Source organism: Cariama cristata, unplaced genomic scaffold (assembly GCF_000690535.1).
Source record: "Cariama cristata isolate BGI_N322 unplaced genomic scaffold, ASM69053v1 scaffold18803, whole genome shotgun sequence".
Lineage (NCBI taxonomy): Eukaryota > Metazoa > Chordata > Aves > Cariamiformes > Cariamidae > Cariama > Cariama cristata.
In genome coordinates, this window is record NW_009610340.1 from 749 (window position 1) to 20,473 (window position 19,725).

The 19,725-nt window shown below is 51.7% G+C and overlaps 1 protein-coding gene across 1 annotated transcript; it reads right to left on the reverse strand.

The window, feature by feature from the left end:
- Positions 1–3,113: 3,113 nt before the first annotated feature.
- On the reverse strand, positions 3,114–11,456 carry LOC104155559 (importin subunit alpha-5-like). Its single transcript, XM_009697860.1, has 10 exons — positions 11,391–11,456; positions 10,588–10,725; positions 9,961–10,046; positions 8,254–8,522; positions 7,675–7,757; positions 6,203–6,466; positions 5,610–5,843; positions 5,105–5,287; positions 4,269–4,418; positions 3,114–3,194 (listed from the first exon to the last, which is right to left on the reverse strand). Exons 1-10 carry the CDS (start codon positions 11,454–11,456, stop codon positions 3,114–3,116), a joined length of 1,554 nt encoding a protein of 517 aa, XP_009696162.1.
- Positions 11,457–19,725: the final 8,269 nt, after the last annotated feature.

A 19,725-nucleotide genomic window follows, 5' to 3' on the forward strand; every position in this document is an offset into this window, starting at 1 on the left:
GTTAGTGGTGAAGTTTGTTGTTCCCACCTGCAAACACAGTAACTGGCTTTCAAGGTGCTGCTGCTATGCCAAGCAGAGGTGATCTTCCATTTTAAACCCTGGCTTTTATTTCTTTGTTCTGCCCACCCCCTCCCAGGGGAAAGAGGAGGAAAAAGCTCTTCCCTGTAAATTCCAGGGAGAAAGCAAAACAGCAATGGGGAAGAAGAGAAAGCCTCCACCATTCACAGCCAAGCATCAGGTGTAGCAGCAGACCTGGAAGCTCGGGCAGTGCTTTTCACCATCCAAAATCTTCCTTAGAATCTCCCTCCCTGGCGTTCCCCTGTCTCGATCCCTGCACCAGGATGCTGCCCGCCCCGGCAGACCCCTGCTGCAGACCCCTGCCTCCTGCCCAGCCGAACTTGCCCAAAGCCATCTCTCCCACCTCCTCTTCCTTCTCACCAAGCCTCCGTTTTCAGCTCCCTGTAACTCCCTGAACCGGCTCCCGCAGACTCCGGCTGTGCAGCCTCATGGAGAGACACAGAAACCCCCTTCCACCCATTCCTGCAAAGCCAGACCCAGGTAACGAGTCTGTACGGTGCCCAGAGGGCTGTGGGGTGCGCCCATGGCGGTAGGAAACAAACAATTAGGCATAAAAGTGGCATAGAAGAGACTCTGCCCAGTTTGCATAAATTAATTGGGTCCTAATTCAGAGCAAACAGGTTACCATGGGCACTGGCAGCACCTTTTCCAGCTCTCCAGCGACATGGGGGCCAAGCAGCCATCACCGTGCTCCTCTGGGGCCAGGATACAGAATGCTTTAATTACAAAAACCTACTTTTTCTGTGCATCTCTAGAGGGAGGTTGAGCTGCTCTGGGGAAGCATTGGGGAAGCAGCACGGCAGCATCTCACCCTCACTAGTCCCGATGGATGCCCCATCCCATCCCACTGGGAGAAGTGGGTGGCTCCAATCCCTCGGAGCAAAGCACCGAAGCCAAAATTGCCACGGTGGCTGCTGCCTGTGCCTCGGGCAGGGGAGCTGGGGCTGGCGGTGATCAGAGGAGAGCAGCTCCAATTAACCAGGCAAGCAGATGCCTGTAGGTCGCTCGCACGCCCACGCTACAGCAGCAGGCAGGTACAGTCCAGCAGCCTCGCTATTCTGGCAGGCACTGGTCCCAGTTCTCCGGCTGCTGTGGGATGACAGCGGTGGTGCAGCTCCAAACACCTCCTCTGCTTTGCTCGCCCTGCAGCACAGGACAGTCGGCACATACCGACATTCTCAAGGGGTATGTTTTTCTCCCTATTGCGTTGAGGGCTACAGGGACACTATTTTATTACAGCTTAAGGATGCAATGATGGAAGTGAGCAGTTTTGGTCCCAGGGTCCCAAGTCAGCAGAGCATCAAACAGCAGCCCTGCTGCCCAAGCATCCGTAAGGGACAGCCCTGCCCATCCATAGGAAAAGCCACATGGGATGCTCCACGCTGGACCCCGATCCAAAGTCAGGGCGGCCACACAGACCCCAGCTCCGGTCTGCATCTCCATTTACACTGAGGAAGCACCTGCCTCAGATTCATTTTACTTAGTGAAATCTGACCATTTCCAGACATCGTATCAGGCTTGTCAGCACTGAGACGGTGCACACAGCCCAGCCAGAGCCCTTCGCGTTAACCCACGGGCACAAAGCATTTTCACAAGCACTTGTTTCAGGTGTGTGTTCAGGCGTTGCTTTATCGCAGTTTTAAGTACATAGTTTCAGATCCAGGAAATAATATTGAAGCAGCACTTTGCGATTCATCAGTTCCAGCATTTTAATATTAAGTGATACCCAGCTCTGGCACACACAATCAGGGCTGCACACCTCCTCGCAGGGCATAGAGCACAACCAGACTTTAACTATCAACTCCCTTTTTCCTAGCTGGCCTGGAGGAGAAATGCATAAATCCTCTAATGAACAGATCCAGGGTGGAGGAAGAGGTTCTGCTTCCTAGAGAAAAGGATTTTCCCTTCAGATTGTTACTTGTCACATCACCTCCTACTGCATCTGATGAAGCAAAGCCCTGAACCCCCCCCTGCCCAGAGCAGGGAGGAATAAGCTGCTACTCCCATCTTCCATGGAGCAAAGCCCTTGAGACAGCTTCAACCCCTGGGGACTGAAGGGTCCTAGCAGGACCTTCCACAATCCGTCAGCACTACGAGGATGGAGCAGTGCCTAGCAGCTTCTTGTGAACCTGCAGCACATCACTCTGTGCAGTGCATCCACTAGCAGAGCAGTACATATAGCTGCAGGGATGGACACAGGGCACCAGAGCTTGCTGCAAGCTGGACCAAGAGCCACATCAACTCCATCCTCACCTTCTGCTCAGCCTGCTGCTAGAGACTAGAGTTGGAAGGCTTGGAGACAGGGAAGACAGCGATATGCAATGGAAACCTGAAATACAGGTCCTCGATATTAAAGGGCAGCTCTAGGCAGAGCCAGATCAATGGGTGGATATCATGGATGGCATCTGGGAAGCTGCAGTGGGAGGAGAGTTGTTCCTGCTGCAATAGGACCAGTGTTTACTCAGCAGCTCCTACGCCCAGACCCCAATACTTCCAGGGGGGGCTGGAGTGGCACACACAGGGATGAGTGACCCACCTTGCCCTGGCTGATTCCCTCCCCTGCTAGAAGGATCTCCTCTCACATGGAGGTGGCTTTGCCTGCAGAAGGGTGAAACACCTCTTGTATAGCTTTTCAGAGCTGCTTCAGCCACTCCAAGCCAAGCCTAGAAGCTTCAGCACAAGCACCGAGGTCCAGTTAGATTTAGTGGTAGCACCCTGCTCTCCAGCAGCTTAATGCAGTTAGCAGAAAGTTTCTGGCTATGCTTTCCATCCAGAAAACAAGCCCAGGAGGTCCAATACATTTCTCCAGGACCTTAAGACACTACGGAAAAAAAGGTTATAAGCTGCTGTTGCAAACAGCATGAGGAGAGGAAAAAAAAAGTCAAAGGCAAGAAATACAAAGCCAGAAGTGCAATTTATTGACAAGTTTCAAAAGTAAAAAAAAGACTCAGCATCCTTGCTCCTCTTAGTTTGGATGTCTGAGCTCTACCAAGACACCTCCACCCACCAGCTCAGAGCTGCGTAGTGCTTCATCTTCAGAAGTTGAAGTCTTGCTTCTCCACTGAGAAATCATATAGTCCATCTTGTCTACTACTAGGCTGCAGATCTGGATTTTCCTAGGAGAAAGTTGATAGCCATCAGTTAAAGGTTCTGCTTCTTAATAAGCCTAAGCTTTTTGCACCAGAGTTTGCCTGAAGCTTTTTACAGCAGCTTACTGTTTCATTCTTGTTTCAAAAAATCCTGCTGCTGTAACAAGCTGTTAAGATCAGCTTGACACTAACAGGACCCTTGGAGACCAGACCAAGTCCTCCTCTGTTCCATACAGCACACCAAAGCTGCACCATCCCTGCATCCCACACAAAAACCAGCCAAGTCTCCAGGCTCAGACACCAGAGGTGGTAGAAAAGAGTGGCTGGAGTGGCAGAACTCACTCTAATTAAACAGCCTGCTTGAAACAGCAACAAGCCAGGACTGCTTTGGAGGTGTTCCCCCCAGCATCCAGCCCCTCAGGCAGGTGCTGGTGTGTAGGGGAGCTTCCTCCACACCCTCCTGCAGAGACATCCCACAGTCCCTCTTCTGGGCAAAGGACCAAGACATTTGCTCCCTGCTGCTGCAGCTCACATCTAGACTGAGCCTCAGCTCCGAGATCTGCCAAACTACTAAGCCTCTTCCCTGATGTTTCCCCATCTGCAAAGACTAAAGGCTGGGACCAAGCATGGCATCTGTGAGAGTCATGGAACTCTTGCAACTGCTAGCTGCTGTCCTATCCTCTTTTTTTCCATAAGTTTGTTAGCATGAGAAAGGTCAAGTAGTCCAAATGCAACCTGAGCACAGTTATCAGCCGAGTAGGAGGCTTCCATTCATAGTGACAAGCTAGCTCAGCTCTGAAGGAGGAAACTTCTCCACATTTGGTATTCATATCAGCAACTGCAGTAACTCCAGCTGATGCCAGTTTAAATTCCAGCAGCAAGATGCTATCAAGGCATCCATATCTGTTGTGCAACTCATCAGCTGACAACTCAGAGCTTTTACAGACCCTTAAAAGCAACTGGAACAAACTGCAAGGACTACTCTAGTCATGTAGAGATCTCTTCCAGAAAAAAACTATTTCAGCATCCTTAAAGTCTGTGCTTCTTCCAGTGTGTAATAGCTTCATATTTTCAGATGGGAAACAGCAAGAGCTCACATACCTCACCAGAAAAGTATTTCTCTATGATATTCAGTGCAGCTCGGTAGACCATGCTGTTGTCGTGGGTTTGCAAGGCTTCAATTTTCTCCAGACCATCAAGCTCTTCCACCAGCAGACACAACCTTTCTGTCTCTCCCAGCTTCTCAGCTGCCTACAACATCAAATAACCAAGCAGGAAAATATAACTTTAAACCAGTAACAGGTTTGAGATGGTCTTTACTGCAGGACTCTGACCTACAAGTCAAAGGAGCAGTCCCTACACTTACCGTCCCTGTCTGATCTCAGGGATAGGACTATGTCTAAGAAACATCAGTCCCTACTGGGATTACCGCAGCATGGTTTGACTCCCAACCAAACAAGCCAGCCAAACCTTACTCGATCACATCCACACACTGAGAAGCAGCAGGTGTGACCTCCCACCCACCATTTCATTTATAAAAGCCATTTCACTGGTTCAAAGGGGCCACAAGAAACAGGCTTCCAGGTGAGAGGCATAGACATCAGCTGAGAGGGAGCCGAGCTGAAATGCCCCCAGGACCACTTCATTTCTCTGCAGTTACATTTCTGCAAGACCTTCACCTCTGTCCAGCTTGGGGATTAACACATAACCTCTTCCTTTCCAGAAGGAGACTAAAAGTCACAGGAAGTGAAGACGAACACTTTGGAAGCTTAATCTTGTCAAGCCCTTTGGACAACCCAAGAGTGTCCAAGAACAAGTTAGACAACATGAGGTCTACCTCTTACTCCTGCAAGATCAGCAGCTGCTGTTCTAACCACACAGTGGCTCACACCTTGCTGCTGGTTTGGAGAAGGAATGCCAGAAATAGGAAATCTTACCAGGAAGATATTTGAAATGGTATCCAGGATGACCAGGATAGTTTTGCTGTCTTTGGCCAAGAGCAGGTTGAGTAGAGGTCTGAGGACCCCAGACTGGACAAGCTCCACCACCTGCTCCACAGTCCCTCCAGTCGTCAAGTTGGCCACAGCCCACACAGCCTCCTTCTGGGCTTTGAAGTCCCCCTGGAAAAACAGGGCAGTGAAGGCACTCCCAAGCATTAGCATCCCTCCAAGATCAATGTGAGGTGAGGATAGCCATTTCTCTTGTGTTCTGTTTTGACTGACCCACCTTCCCTAGAACTTTGAGGGATGGGTGGACACCAAACCATGCCTTCATGCAGGTGCACTGACAAGTCCAAGTGCCCAGGCCATTCCAAGGATCCCAACGGCTTTGAAGGAAATTGCTCAGGTGGCTCTTGGGCACATGCCGAGTGCTTCACAAGTGAGACATCACAGACCTCTTGAACCTCAGCATTGCTTCTGCAGAGCTGTACCCATCCCTTACCTTATCGAGCAGTTCCACCAGAGGTGGCAATAACCCACAGGTGATGAGTTGCTGGATCTGTCGGCAAGGCCCTGCTGCAATGTTACTGAGTGTCCAGGCAGCTTCCTTCTGTATAGCTGGCTTCCCATGTTGCAGGAGACGGGGCAGGACAGCCAAGACACCAGCATCGATAGCTGCCTGGGTCTGCTCGTCAGTCCCTGTGACTACATTCCCAATGGCACGGAGAGCTGGAGTCTAGACAGAGATTAAAGGAGATGAGGAGAATCTTTACCTCAAGGGATACATAGCAGAAAGTTCACACCAAGACTCCTCACTAAATGCTTGATCCTTCAAATAAGGAAAGCATCATGGACAATTACCGTTTTATTTACAGAACTATTGTCCTCCTATTCTGCTCTAAGTAGCTTTACAGTCTCTATCCAGTCTGCCAGCCACAGCAAGCTGGAAGAGCTTGACAAACAAGCAATCAATATTGGAGTCTGAGGAGACAGCAGGCCACACTTGCCACATATAGGAAGGAGATGTGCCTTCCCTCTCCTCAGATGTTCCTACATTAATGGACCAGAGGCTGGAGATTGCCAATTGTTTCCTACCATAATGATCAACTCTGGACTGGCCATGAGTTCCACCAGCCTTGGGAGAATCCCTGTATCCACCACAACTTGGATGCGATCGTTGCAGCCATCAGTCAGATAGGAAACAGCCCAGCAGGAGTCAGAAATGATGTCCTTGTCCTCGTGTTCCATCAGGCAGATGAGGACTGGCAGCAACTTTTTCACCGCACCCAGGGAAGGGTAGGGGTTCTTGTTCCTACAGAGGTTTGACAGTGTCCATGTGATGTTCCTCAGGAACCCAACCTGAAACACAAAGGAGGGGTAAGATCCTCACTGGAGTCACAAGTGAGGAAGAGGTAGCACCCTGCTTCTGGTCCCTACAGCTCAGAGATGTTACCCAGAAGCAGCCTGCTTAAGGGCCAAGGCTTATTTAAGGAAGGGAGATGAAACAGGTAAGCAACTAAGACAGCAGATTCACCCCCTCCCTCCCCAATATTAAGTTCCAATAACTTCAGCCCTGTTAGTCACAGTAGCTTGTCAAACCACCAAAGGTGCTAAGCCACTTATTTGCTGGGTCCTTGGACAAATTACAGAGCATCTTTGAGACACAATCAGGAATTTGTTTTTTTGATATTAGCATTAATAATTATTAGCAGCTCATTGTTGTAAAGTAGGGCACCTCAAGGATTTGATTAAGTTGCATCATTTAGACAGTTCACCCCAGTAAGGATGCTCACAGGAGAGCAGCGGAGCTATGTTCAAAGCATTGCAGCTACACCAAGGTGTGTATATGTGAACTGGTGTTTTTGTCATGTTTCTTCCACATGGCTCCCTAAAGAGGCAAGGGTGAGTTGAGCTAGGAACAGAGCAGCCAGAAAAATTGGTTGGTTTTAAAAAAACCCCAAACATCTTGCAATAGAAACTCACAGAAGGCCTAGAGGGTCTTTTCTTAACAGTAGCCTGAAAGGCCAAAGTTATGCCTACAGAAAACATACAGCTTCCACCACACCCAGGGATGGGAAATCTGGAGGCATGGGGACTCTGACAGCAGTACCTAAGAGCTTCTTAGTCTACCTTATGCTTCTCCAAGAAGGTCCTTCTCCCCCAAAGACCGAAAGAGCAGTGGGGCAGGCACCATTCCCGAAGATCAGAGATAAGCCACAAATCCAGCAGTCGAGAGCTACCCAAAAAGCAGCAGGAGAAAGCTCGAGGGGCAAGTTCAGCCCCTCCACTTGCATATACAAGTCTACGGTGCACCAGTTTCATCTCATTCCTAGCTTGAGATGGTCAAAGCTGAATGCAAAAGCTAAGACTAGAAGACATCACATTGACTTGAAGACTGCTTGGCAGCCCCAGCTTTGTATATAGCTGAGAGGAAGGGTCATTAAAAGCCATTTAGGGCAGGGTCTCACTCAATTATACAAACAGCTTGTTGTTTATAAGGCAGATGATAGACCACCATCACCCAAGTGATTAAGAGCTGTTAAGTCAAGAAAATGAAAGTTATTTACTGGAGTTGCAGGTGACACCAGAGCCAGCAAGGGAGGAATCACATTGCAATTGATAAGAGCATCTCTGTACAGAGGACCGTCACCTGTACAGATGAAAAAGGGTTGTTTATTGCATCTGCCCAAGTCACAAGACAGTCAACATCAAATAGCAGACCTGCAGGCACAGGCCAGAGCTAGGTGACTGGGCTCACTCACCAGCCACACACACCATTAAGTATTTTCAGGTGGGGAAGATTTGCCATGATGGGACCCCAGGCTACCTGGTTAGTCTGTGGCAGGCTAACCAGACATGACCCATGCTGTTCTCCCTACTGACAACACTAGCAAGTTGTCAGGATGGAGTCTTGCACTTGGCTTTGGCCAAAATCCTCTTGCAGAGCCAACACAGGGTCTCCAAGGCTGCCAGGCCACGTGAAGGGACTGAAGGGTGAAGGCTTTCAACAGGGACAGCAGCTTGGAGCCAAAGCTGCAGAGAGACAAGGCTATCTTGAGGAGCACCAGTATTTTTAGCTCCCCAGCACTGGCTTGGGCAGTGACCCCCTGCATGTCCCTAAGCCCAGGCCCGGAGACCTCGCTTACCTGCAATGTTGCCCAGAGCCCACACAGACTGCTCGCTGATGTGCATGTGCGGGGAGGACAGGAGGGAGATGAAGGCTGGGATGGCACCTCCTTCCACCACTGCCTTGGTGTGGTCGGAGGTGCCAGAGGCAATGTTAGTCAGTGCCCAGGCTGCTTCGAACTGCAGAGGAGCATTGTCAGCATAGGTCAGGAATTCAACCAGCCTGGGAATGATTCCCAGCTCGATGATCTGATTGATAGGTGGGTCCTTCTGCCTGGACAGCATTCTCCTGCAAGAGAGGACACAGCCCGCCATGAGAAACCCTGTGTGGTGCCATCATAGACCATAACCCTGCGGCCAGGCACAAGGTTGTGGTTTGCAAGGGAAGCATCACCTGTAAGAGATGCTAGTCCAGCATCCCACATCAGCAAACCCTCTAGCAGAAGAGTTGCCACAGAGGTGTCTTCTGCAGAAGACCCATCTAAGAAGATGCTGAAGCAACAGCAGGGTGTGTGTCAGAGTGCAATGCTTCACACATCCTTTTGGGACTATGACAACAGTATTCCATGCTCCTCACCTTGCAGGTGTTTGAAACAGTGGGGAAAAAAAATTCAGTATCTGCAGTTTGTTCTGTCTACAGCCTGCCTCTGCCGCTCCCTGGCTCAGGAGCCCTGGCCAGCCCTGCACAGACCAAGGCTCACATTTAAGATGAGTTTCAGACTGCTTTTCCAGCTAAAAACAAGAAGTCACCAACTCCCTGCTGCTCTTTCCTGCCTCACACTGGCACAAGAGGCATGCGGAGCTGCCAGGGTGATGGGATCAGGGCATTGATTGAGTCAGAGAAAGACAGAAAAAGAAACTTTCAGCCAGATCTGCTTCCCAGCCTGGTTGGCGAGTGCTGGCAGAGGGTTGTGTGGAGGTGTGAACCCCAGCTCAGAGCTGTGTTAGTGCCGCCACGGGCACCCCACCATGGCTCGGTGAGCTGTCAGGGCACCCCGGGCATGGGCAGAAAGCCAGCTCTGCACAGCAGACCAGGGAGCTAGTCATGACTTGTCCCTTTAGGAAGGGTCTGCTCTGGCCAGCCCCCAGTTAACACCTTGGGAACAGAGCGTTTAATTTGCTCACCATGAGCAGACATCCTCAGAGCCACTGGGAACAGCGCTGGTCCCCTGGCATGGGGGCAGATTGCTGATCTGAGCCAGCCAAGGAAGCGCCAGCAGTGATGCAGCCTCTCCTGGACCCTCAGGAGATGTCCCTGCTGCCAGCTGGGTGATGCCATGGCACCCTGTGATCCCTCCTGTCCCCACCCAGGTGGGCACAGCCCTGCTCAGCAGGGACCCTTACAGAGCCAGGCTTTCCAGCCCTTATCCTACCCAAGCCTTTGGTACTCAGTTTCTTCCCAACCATCTCACCAGCTGGTGGAAGCCAACGTGGTCCCTGCCTCAGCATGGGGGGCAGCTCCAGGAGCCACAGCCAACCCCTTGGTGAGGTTCAACCACACAGGTCCTTGCCACGGGCACTGCAGATGGAGCCAAGCAAGGCACACAGGGCACAAACCAGGCACCAGCTGAGGTCCCTCAGGGCAGTTTGGGTTACCAGGCTCCTTCCCTGCCTTTGTCATGTCTTCAGAGAGCTCTTCAAAGAGGAAGAAATGCCTTCTGCCAACAGGACCCACCACAGCTCCATCAGCCACCTCCCTCCCAGCGCAGAGCAGCCAGGCAGCATACCTGGCAGCCTGCGTAGCCTGCAGCTGCAGATCCGTGTTGCTCCCATTCACAGCTTCCACGATTTCCTCCAAGGACAGTTGAATAATCTGTGTAACAGGGAATGATTCAGAGTCAGATGGCAAGCCAAGACTCCCCCCAGTTTAATCTCCGCAGTCAATCAACCGTCTAGACCCAAGTCAGTCACCACCTCATATCTAAGCAATGTCTATTCTTTATGCAATGCAGTTTCGAGATGAGGCAGAGGAAGAGAATCCACAGAAGCCTTCAAGGCAACTAATCCTTATAATCAAGCACAGAAAGAGTCACTGACACTGTAATGGGTCTGCAAGCTCAGTAATTACCCCTCACTGTGCAGGGAGCCAGACAGGAGCTCCACCAGCTCCCAGCCTGTTCTACCTGCCATCGAGGGAAGCCACACACAACATCATCTCCAGGCAAAATAACACAGAAACAGGGCTAGGCAGCCTAAACCACCCCCCCAACACTGGGCATGGCTCTTAGGAATGCCACTGGCTATTTAACCCAGGTCACCTGAGCTGGACTTGGTAGTGGTCCAAGTAGTAGATGATACCTGCTGCACAAGCTGCAGCACTGATCCTGCCCAGGTGCAGAGCACCCAGCACTCACCTCATTTCTTTTGTCTTCTCCCAGAGAGGGACTCTCCTCCATCAAACTGAACGAAATACTCCTGCGCTTCAGGATCTGCTCATCCTTCTTGGCCTTTCGCAGCTCGATGCTCACCTCCACTCTCTGCTTCCGCAGGGCCTGGAGGGGCAGGAGGGAGAAGGGTACCACCCCACCGGGGTCTGCATCACCCAGTTCCCCCAAGGAGCTCATCTCTGTCACCCTCTGCCCCAAGTTCCCTACAGGAGGAGTGCAGAGAGCCAGCATCTGCTCTTGGGCAGCTCCTTGCTATGGCCTGCAGGGTTAGGGAGGAGATGGGACAGAGTCAAGCCTCTCACTTAGCGTCTTCCAAGGAGATGGGCTGCTGGATGGACCAGCAACCAGTGGGTTGAAAGTGGATTTGCTGAACCCAAAAGGCAAACCCTCATCTCTTCTACTGGCTTAAAGCAAGCTGACAGATCCCAGGGTCTGACATCCCATACCAGCCCCCTCTCCGCAAGGATAACTGCTGCAGAGAGCGTGGCAGGCTGGGGCTGAACCATCTCCCTTCCCCAGCACAGCTCAGTCACCCACCCCAAACTCATGTCCCCCTCTTGCTGGTGCCACCACACTCCTTGCAGCCCAGCCAGCTCCACACCGCATCTCAAAAGCTAACCGGGCATCCCATCTGGCAGAGCCATCCCCCCCCTTGCTACCCCATACGGGTGGTTTTGGGGGCAATTGCCCTTCAGAAGCCCTCACACCAGCTCCTGCCAACAGGCAAACCCCCAGTGGGGGCAGAGGCAGGGGTGGAGATGGGTACTTACGGCTGTGTCCTTGCCCTTGTTCTTGAACTTCCTCATCCGCTCACTGAGCTCGTTCACAACTGGCATCTTGGCAGGTTTGAGAGAGGTGCCAGCTGAAAGCCTTCACGTGCTTTTAGGGTTCAGGACAGAGCAGGGTCAGGTCACATCCGCACCAGCAACATCCACCTCCATCCACAGAGTGGTCTGGGACCCCTCCCCGCTCCCCCCAATAGCCTGGGCCACACATTTTCTCCCCCAGCACAGGAGATGCTGCAGGTCTCCTGCCCTAAGCAGAGCTCAGTAGGATCCTCAAACGCTGCAGCTGAGCCACCGAACTAAGCGCAAGCACAAACTACCACTTAATACCAGGCTACAAAAATTACAGCTGCTGCTGCAATTCCACAAGGAAGCCAGACGCATCGCTTCGCACGGTTCCAGCCACACCACCTTCCTCCAGTTCTGATCCCAGGGCTTTTAGGTTTACTTAGACACAGCCCAAGCCTGGCAAGGCCTCTTGACTCCAAAAGCATCACCTTAAGGTCTAACTTAAGGACGAGCAGCCACATCCAAGCCTACTTTCTCACCCCACAGCCCAGCTTGGCTTCCTACACTGGGCCCCCCCCCACTAAGAAAGACACAGGGTCACATACAATGGCATGAGATGACCAAGTTCAACTAAGGAAAGAGTTCTCCTGGAAACCCAGCTGTTAGTAAGGATTGCCAGGTGAAAAACATTAAATAGGGACAGGTCAAAGCAAATCTCTAAGCCTCTCCTAGTAAGAGCCACAAACATACACACAAGTAAGTCCAAGAGCTGGCTTTCAGACAGTTTTTGTCAGAAGTGGAGGTGTTTTCAGAGCAGTCAGACACCACCAAGGGTCACCCAAAGTCAGGTTGTGCATAAACACACTCAGGGGCTGATCACAGAGAGGTCCTGCATCTTCACCTCCCCTCCAGCCTTACAGCCAACACCTGTGGCTCAGAACAGCCTCCAAGAGCTCCCCTTATTCCATCCTTCTAAGAGTAAGTTTTCACTGGGTCTTTTTGGTTCTCTCTCCCCCTGTTTCCTGGCCCACAACCAAGGCTGGATACCAGCAGCATCAGCTCTATACCACAACACAGTAGCCAGCCACCGAGGTGCAGACCTCCCTCAGCTCACAGGGGGGCCAGGATGAGCCCCCTCTCAGCTCAAGCCAATTACACCCCATAGCCTTAAGCTCTACACTCAAACCTCAAGGTCTGCTCCAGCCTCCCTTCCTCTGTTTCCCCTCCCACAGAAGAGAACAGTAACACCCCAAAAGGCCTCCTCTCTTCAGGCACTTTCCTCCACCCCATCTCAGCAGATGGGCACCACAACCCCCACACCAACCCCAGCTGAGCAGGAGACCCCAACCAGCAGCCCCATACCCATCACAAGGTGGAAGGGAACAGACACCCACCACTCCCAAGAGGAAGAAAAACCACTCACCCCAGCTTTCCCTCATACCTCCACACCCTCAACTGCCTCTTTTATTGCCCCCATGGAGCCACGTACCCCCCAGCTCCCCACCATGATTGGCTCTTCCCAGGACAGCCTCTCATTATCTCCAGCTGCTCACTTTCCATGGCCACCTGGATACACCTGGAGGGGTGATGGTGATGGTGATGGTGATGGTGATGGTGATGGTGATGGTGATGGTGATGGTGATGGTGATGGTGATGGTGATGGTGATGGTGATGGTGATGCCTTCCATCCTGAGCTGCCCTCCTGTCTGGGCCACCCCACTCACCCTCCCACATCTCCTCCATACATTTATACTTTGCCCACTTTGGCCAGATCCTTTGTGGGAGATGCCAGCCTGCACCCATACAATGTCCCGTGATGTGGGGGACAGTCTGGGCGCTGCCTCCCCATCACTGTGCAGGGGATAAGCACTCGGGGGATGCCCCTTTTTTGTCTGGGTAGCTGGAAGGTCCTTGTGGGTGGTGATGCAGGCCAGGAGAGCAGCTGCCTTCGGTTAGCGGGGACCAGGACTGTGGAGACAGGCGGGAGCTGAAGGGAATCGGCCGAGCGGAGGTTGCAAACAGGATGAGACAGGATTAAGAAACTTGGAGCCGCAGCAGGTGCTGAGCTGCTGGCTGGCACGGGCGAGAGCCCAGCGGGGCTGCGGCAGGAGGTGGCATGGTGAGAAACCCAGCAGGAACCTATTAACTCCATGAGTCCTTTAGATTTTGGCCAGGAGCTGCTGGGCAGCTCTTACCATGCTACGTTACGTGCCTATCACAGTCTCCATCAGCTTTTGTTAAGAGACTGTTTGCATTTACAGTGCCCTAACACCAGTTACACACCGAGGCATGGGCTGCTTGCACAGCTTGGCCTCCTGCCCGTGCCACCGCTCCGGCCAACAAGGACAACAGCATCCCTGCCCGCAAAATAACCACTCGCAGCGGGGCTTGGCTACAGCACTGTGGGCAGTTTTGGGGACTCTGCTGAAGACATCCCGGTTTTGCAAGCCCTCCAAGCCATCGTCCTCCTTAGCAAAGCCCCGTAAAACCCACCGGGAGAGGGAAGAGAAGCAGTGTTTGCCAAATGGACAGCTATTAAAATATTTAATTAAAACCTGATTTTAAATTACTTGATATCTTTTTCTGCAAGGGAGATGAGGAGCACAGTAATTCAGAGCGGGCACCTGGGCTCGCTGCAGAAAGATGGGAGCGAGACGATGGTGGGAGGCAGGTGGGAGCAGCACCCACCGCCGGGGTCCGCATCCTCCGCACCCCGGGAGCACAGCCTGGGCCTTCGGACCCTGCTGGCCATGTACACGGGAGCCATTTCAGACTAAATTATTTGAGTTACAGGGAACAACTAGTTCACCGTGTGGCTATTTCCAGCATGGAAATACCTATGGAAATATCCTGTGCAATACCCGGGCTGCTTGAAGGCATGGATTCAAATCCCAGGGTCATCGCAATTCTCCCTTTCAAGGCAAATGAAAGGAGTTGTACAAAGCTTTGCGCGGAAGGTGATGATGGGAGGTTTCAGAGAAGACCTTCAGATAAATCTGTTGTTTGTGGGTATTAAAAAGCCAGTTGTGCTAATCCTAGATGCTGTATTTTTAAGCTTCAAGTGCCACCGGTTGCATTATCTTGTTTCTTGGCTGCTTGAGACAGGAAAATTACATTTCAATTGCTTTTTAATTCAACTTAATCTGGTGCAAAAGTTAGTGTGCACCCTCTAATTCTGTTTTCTGAGTGGTTTGTTTCCGTTAATTCCTAATCAGCCAACGCTAAATCAAAACAGGCCTGGTTCAAGCTGAAATAGATGAGTCCTCGCAACCTTGCCAAGCAGTTTAATTAAATTGGCTTGAAATCACACCCCAAGATAAGTGGGGAGAGCCTCCTGCACAGGCCAGCCCCCAGCACTGGCTCCTCTTGCCCAAGGTGCTGCAGGATAGGGATGTCCAACAAGGCTGCGAGAAGTTTATCGTTATCCTCGACTGCTCTTTTTCTCTCTGCCCTTTCCATTCCCTCTCCACCTGCCAAGCGCAATCAGACCCATCCTGTTCAGTCGCTCTGTCACCGCCGGCGCAGGGCGGGAGAGGATGGGGAGAGAAAAACACGTGCAAATTGATTAGCAACCCCCCTTCACTTCAGTCCCTGATGACATGAGAGGTGGCACCGCCGGGCGCTCGGCCCCACGAGCAGGCAGAGGATGAACGGGGCTGATTTCAACCCATGCCGAGGACACGGCGGGCAGATCGATATTTGCCGTACGGGAAAGGGAACAACCGCTGGAGGAAAAAAAACATCTCAGTTTTCAGCATAATAAGAGGGTATCACAGCTAATGGAGGGGAAAGGAGATAAAACCCTAAATCTACATGACAGTGTCCCCTGAGCTCAGCCTTGTGTGCTCAAGCTGAAAATCCACATTGTGACAGGTATGAAAAGCTGCGGTTCCAGTTCAGAGGTTTTCTCTGTGGCTGGGGTCTCCCCCCCCGCCCACCCTTGCTCTCTCCCCCCCTGCCGCCCTTTGCCCCGCGCTCCCACCAGGGCACTGCGGGTTAGGTAGGCTCTGGCTGGTGGCAGAGCTGAAAACACCAGTTTTAAGCCCTGAGATACAAGCACCGATTTTCCCTCCTCTGTTTTTTTCAGACCTCTTTACTAGGTTTACCCTCACGGCACGCAGAGAAAGGTACTGGTCAGGAAAGGTGTCAGCACGTGGCATCTCGGCGGCCGAGTTAGACACGGCAGGAACAGCCCGGGCTCCATCGCGGGAGGTTGCATGGCCACAACAGCTGGTCGGAGCAATCCCTCTGCAAAAGGAGACCCTCACCTGGCAGACAGCGAGCAAAAGTAGGGATTCCTGCCAACCCCCCAAACGTCTGCTCTCAGACAGCGTATTTTCTCCATCAGCTCCAACGTCGTCCATTAAGTTAACATCAACAATTTAATTTTACTTATTAGTTACAGTAACACCAAGGAAATATCCATTTGGGGTCCTGAACCAGCTGCTGAGGTGACTGCTGGGGGATGCGGGGCATTTCCCAAGTGTGGCAGGGATGGAGCCTGGAAATTCCTCCTTTTCTGGTTGGGATGCATATGCATCCCGCCGGCGCACAACCCCGGAGGGAGGGAAGCTGCGCTAACTCTGCAGCCTGCATCGGTTCCTTCCCGGGAGCAGACGTCAGGCAGCCAGTGACCTCCCCACCACCAACCATTAGATTAATTTCAGTCCTATTGTTCGTGCAGGAGCCGCGGGTTTGAGCGGAGATCAGAGCTGCATTGTGCCAGGCACTAAACAAGCACACAATAAGTGACAGCCCCCGTCCGTTACAGTCTATCTAATCAGGACATGCAGAAGGTGGGAGAAGGGATTTATTGTTATCCCTGTCTTACCGCTGGGCCAGAGGCAAAGCCGAGCACCGCAGCTGGATTTTCCGAGGCTCAAGGTGCAGCTTGTTGTTTCCCCTAATTTAATGTAGCAGCCTTAAAAAAGTGGGCCTGTTTTTCTCCCCCTCCTCTGCTTTTCTCCTGCTCCCCTGCTTTTTTCCCCTTGTTCCTCTGCAGCTAGGGAGCCATGGGGATGCGTCAGTTCAGACAGCTCATTCGAAGGAAAAGCAACGCATGAAAATAAAGAAAGAAGTACGTTTTTCTATCAATTTGGTTGAAACAGCTCCTGCTGTGGCTATGGGATCTTTAGAGCTGGTAGACAAGGAGGAGAGGTGGCCCTGAGCACGGGTCGCAGCGCAGCATCGCATCCTGCATTGCCGGCTGTTATGGCAGGTCAGGGCAAACCGGTCCCCAGTCCAGTGCCTCATCCCTGCGGTCGGTACAGGAACGTGCTGGGGCTCTGCGATGGTGTGGCACCAAGAGGAGGGAAGCCTGTCTTAAAGGTAGCTTAATTTTCTTCCTAATACCTGGGAATTTGGCCCATTAAAGTGGGTTTGATAAATACCAACTCTGCCGTGGTCACTTGCTGCACTGTGGGACGTCTCCGTTCCCCGATCCTAGTCCAAGTTTGCTAGGAGTTTTTATTTGGTTGAGCAAACAGACTATTCACACCTAATACTTGTATGAGGTTACATGGAGCAGAAAGCTTGTCCCTCTGTGTGGTGCTCTTCAAAGCAAAGAGTTCTTCAGGGCCTTTTTCTAGCCAAGAAATGGGATCACTCATTCAGAAATGTAGGTGCTGAAAAAAAAAAAAAGAAAGAAAAAATTGTCACGTTGATATTATACAGAAGAGATCTATATGTATTGATAAAGAGGCCTGGCAGAGCTGGGAATTCCCTGGGAATTAAGGAGAAGGGAATTACTGTGCGGGAAGAGAGCTCGTAAAGTTGATAACGCCGTGAAGTGTAACACCAAGGGATGATGCCATCAGCTGGGCTGGAGTCGGTGGGAGCTCCTGCCGAGCGAACGGAGCCTGGGGAAGGAGAGCGGGAGCTGTGGGAGCCCTTTCCCACTTGCCAAATGCAGCTGTTAATGTCCATTAGGCAGACGGTGTAAGCGGACGCCCCAGAAAACCAGCACAGCCCTGGAGAGCCTGTAACTCCACACCAGGCTGAACGTTAAGGAACTAATTTTAACTTCTAAGCAGCATCCTTTCTGCCAGCCGCCGAGGGATTAGAGTAACAGTTTTTGAAATTATTTAAAAATATCATCAGACTTAATCATAGCTATTTATTAAATCCATTATCCTCTGTCAGTTATGAGACACTGATTTATTCAGCTGCGGAAACTATAATCACCTATGGCCAAAAATCTTTTTTTTTTTCCCCCCTAATGGGCCCAGTAATAATTATTCCTTTAGTCCCTGAATCTGTAACTGAAGGAACCGAAACAGAGAAATCTACTGTGAATTTGGGCATGAGACACAACAGAGCGATGGAGAAACCTTGGAATTACTGAAAAACCACATAATTTTGTATAAATCATGAGCATCCTTGCTCCATGGCACCTAGCAGGAGAAAGGCTAAGGTGCTCTCTAAAGGAGTGGAGTACCTTGTAAATCATGTAGGGAAGAGAAACCCCATGAAAACACCAGAAAATCCATATAAATCATGGGGTCTTGAGCCTCTGGATGTCACTTTGCTGTCAGGGCATCCATACACAGCTCAGTTAGAGGAGGAGATGAGCTCTCCCGTTCTCCTGCGCACACAGTGCTGTCCCTGCCGTGGGATGCCAGACGGCTGCTCACCTTGCTCCCGCGCCTCTGATTATCACAGCTGAGGACAGCATTTCAACAGAAATTAGTGTCTTTGTTTAAAATGTGTATTTAGGGGCCTTTGTTTGAAAGCTATGCTTAGAAAATGCTCAAAAGAGGATTCAACATGCATATTCTGCCTGACCCTAGGAGCTGAAGATAATTTTTGCTAAGCCCGGGGGCGATACTCATCTCTGTTTCAACTGCTTCACATCTCATACACACACTGATTTGGTAATGAGCTTTCGGGGGGGGGGACACCCCAGTAATTACATCTCATTCTGCCATCTCCTTCCTGGCACTCCGCTGCTCCGAGGTCTGTCCTGGACAAACCGGTGGGAGCAGCTCCCTCCGCACCGGTGCAGCCCTTGGGCAGCACCATCCAGCTGCTGTGATCCTCCAGGCAGGTTTGTTTTAACTGGGGCAGCTTGGATTTGGGGATTAGATATGTAAAAATATGTACTCATGCACGTCACTCTCAGCGGGCAGGTAATCGGTGTGGTCCATTTTTCTGAAGGCTGAGGTACACAGTGTCCTGGGAAAAAGGGCAAGGGGAGGAGGGATGGCAGCCCCCTCTCCTGCCTGCTCTGCCTTGTCTATTCTGCTCCCGAATATCGCAGGCAGAGCGACCAGGAGGTGCCCGCAATATGTAAAAATATGTACTCATGCACGTCACTCTCAGCGGGCAGGTAATCGGTGTGGTCCATTTTTCTGAAGGCTGAGGTACACAGTGTCCTGGGAAAAAGGGCAAGGGGAGGAGGGATGGCAGCCCCCTCTCCTGCCTGCTCTGCCTTGTCTATTCTGCTCCCGAATATCGCAGGCAGAGCGACCAGGAGGTGCCCGCAGAAGACGTAGTGAAGGCCCTGCAGATCTGCTAAGGAAGATGCTGATTGCTTATGTTGGGATCCTGGCAATCGTAGCCCATGGCGAGGACTAGGGCTGTGCTTTTATCGGTGTCTTCATCCAGGGCTGCGGATGGTGGATCGGTCAGAGATGGGGTGCAAAGAAGCCCCAAGCCTGTGCTGGAAGGGACTGACCTGGGGACAGTCCCAGGATGGGGCTGGGATTTGGGGTCATTTTGTGGGTTAGAGCTGGTCCAGTCCTGCTGCTGGGGGCTGCGAGATGGGCCAAGTCCAGGATGAGATTGCAGCTCCCGGTGCTCTCTGGCTAAGCATAAGGATTTGGGTGCTGGCGGTCCTTGACCAGAGCTAGACATAGAGCCCTGAGGCTGACAGCTGGGGCTAGGGGAAGACAAATTGATAGACCTGCTTCAGGTTTAGGGTGGGCTCTAAGCGCTGTGGCTCTCCCTGATCTCTGCATCAGACACATTTGGAGATAAGGCAGGACAGACAGGATGGGATGGGCAAGTGCGCTGGCTGTTAGTCCCCTCTCCCTTCCAGTTCTGGGCAGAGACCTGCTTTCTGACTCCTCTGCTGTTGGCAGACACAGCTAAACCCTGGTGGAAGAGTTGGCTTAGCCCTCTGTACAGCTGGTCTACCTGGGGCAGAGACACTCGGCAGAGCTCTGTGTCGCTCCATGAGCTTAAGTGGCCAAAGTCTGTGCTATGGATTAAAAATTCCCAACCTTGCCAACGGTCTGTGTGGGGTCAATTTGATGCTCCATGCCAGTGTTTTCAGGAGATTTTTCCCCCCCCTCTTTTTCCTTTAAAAAAA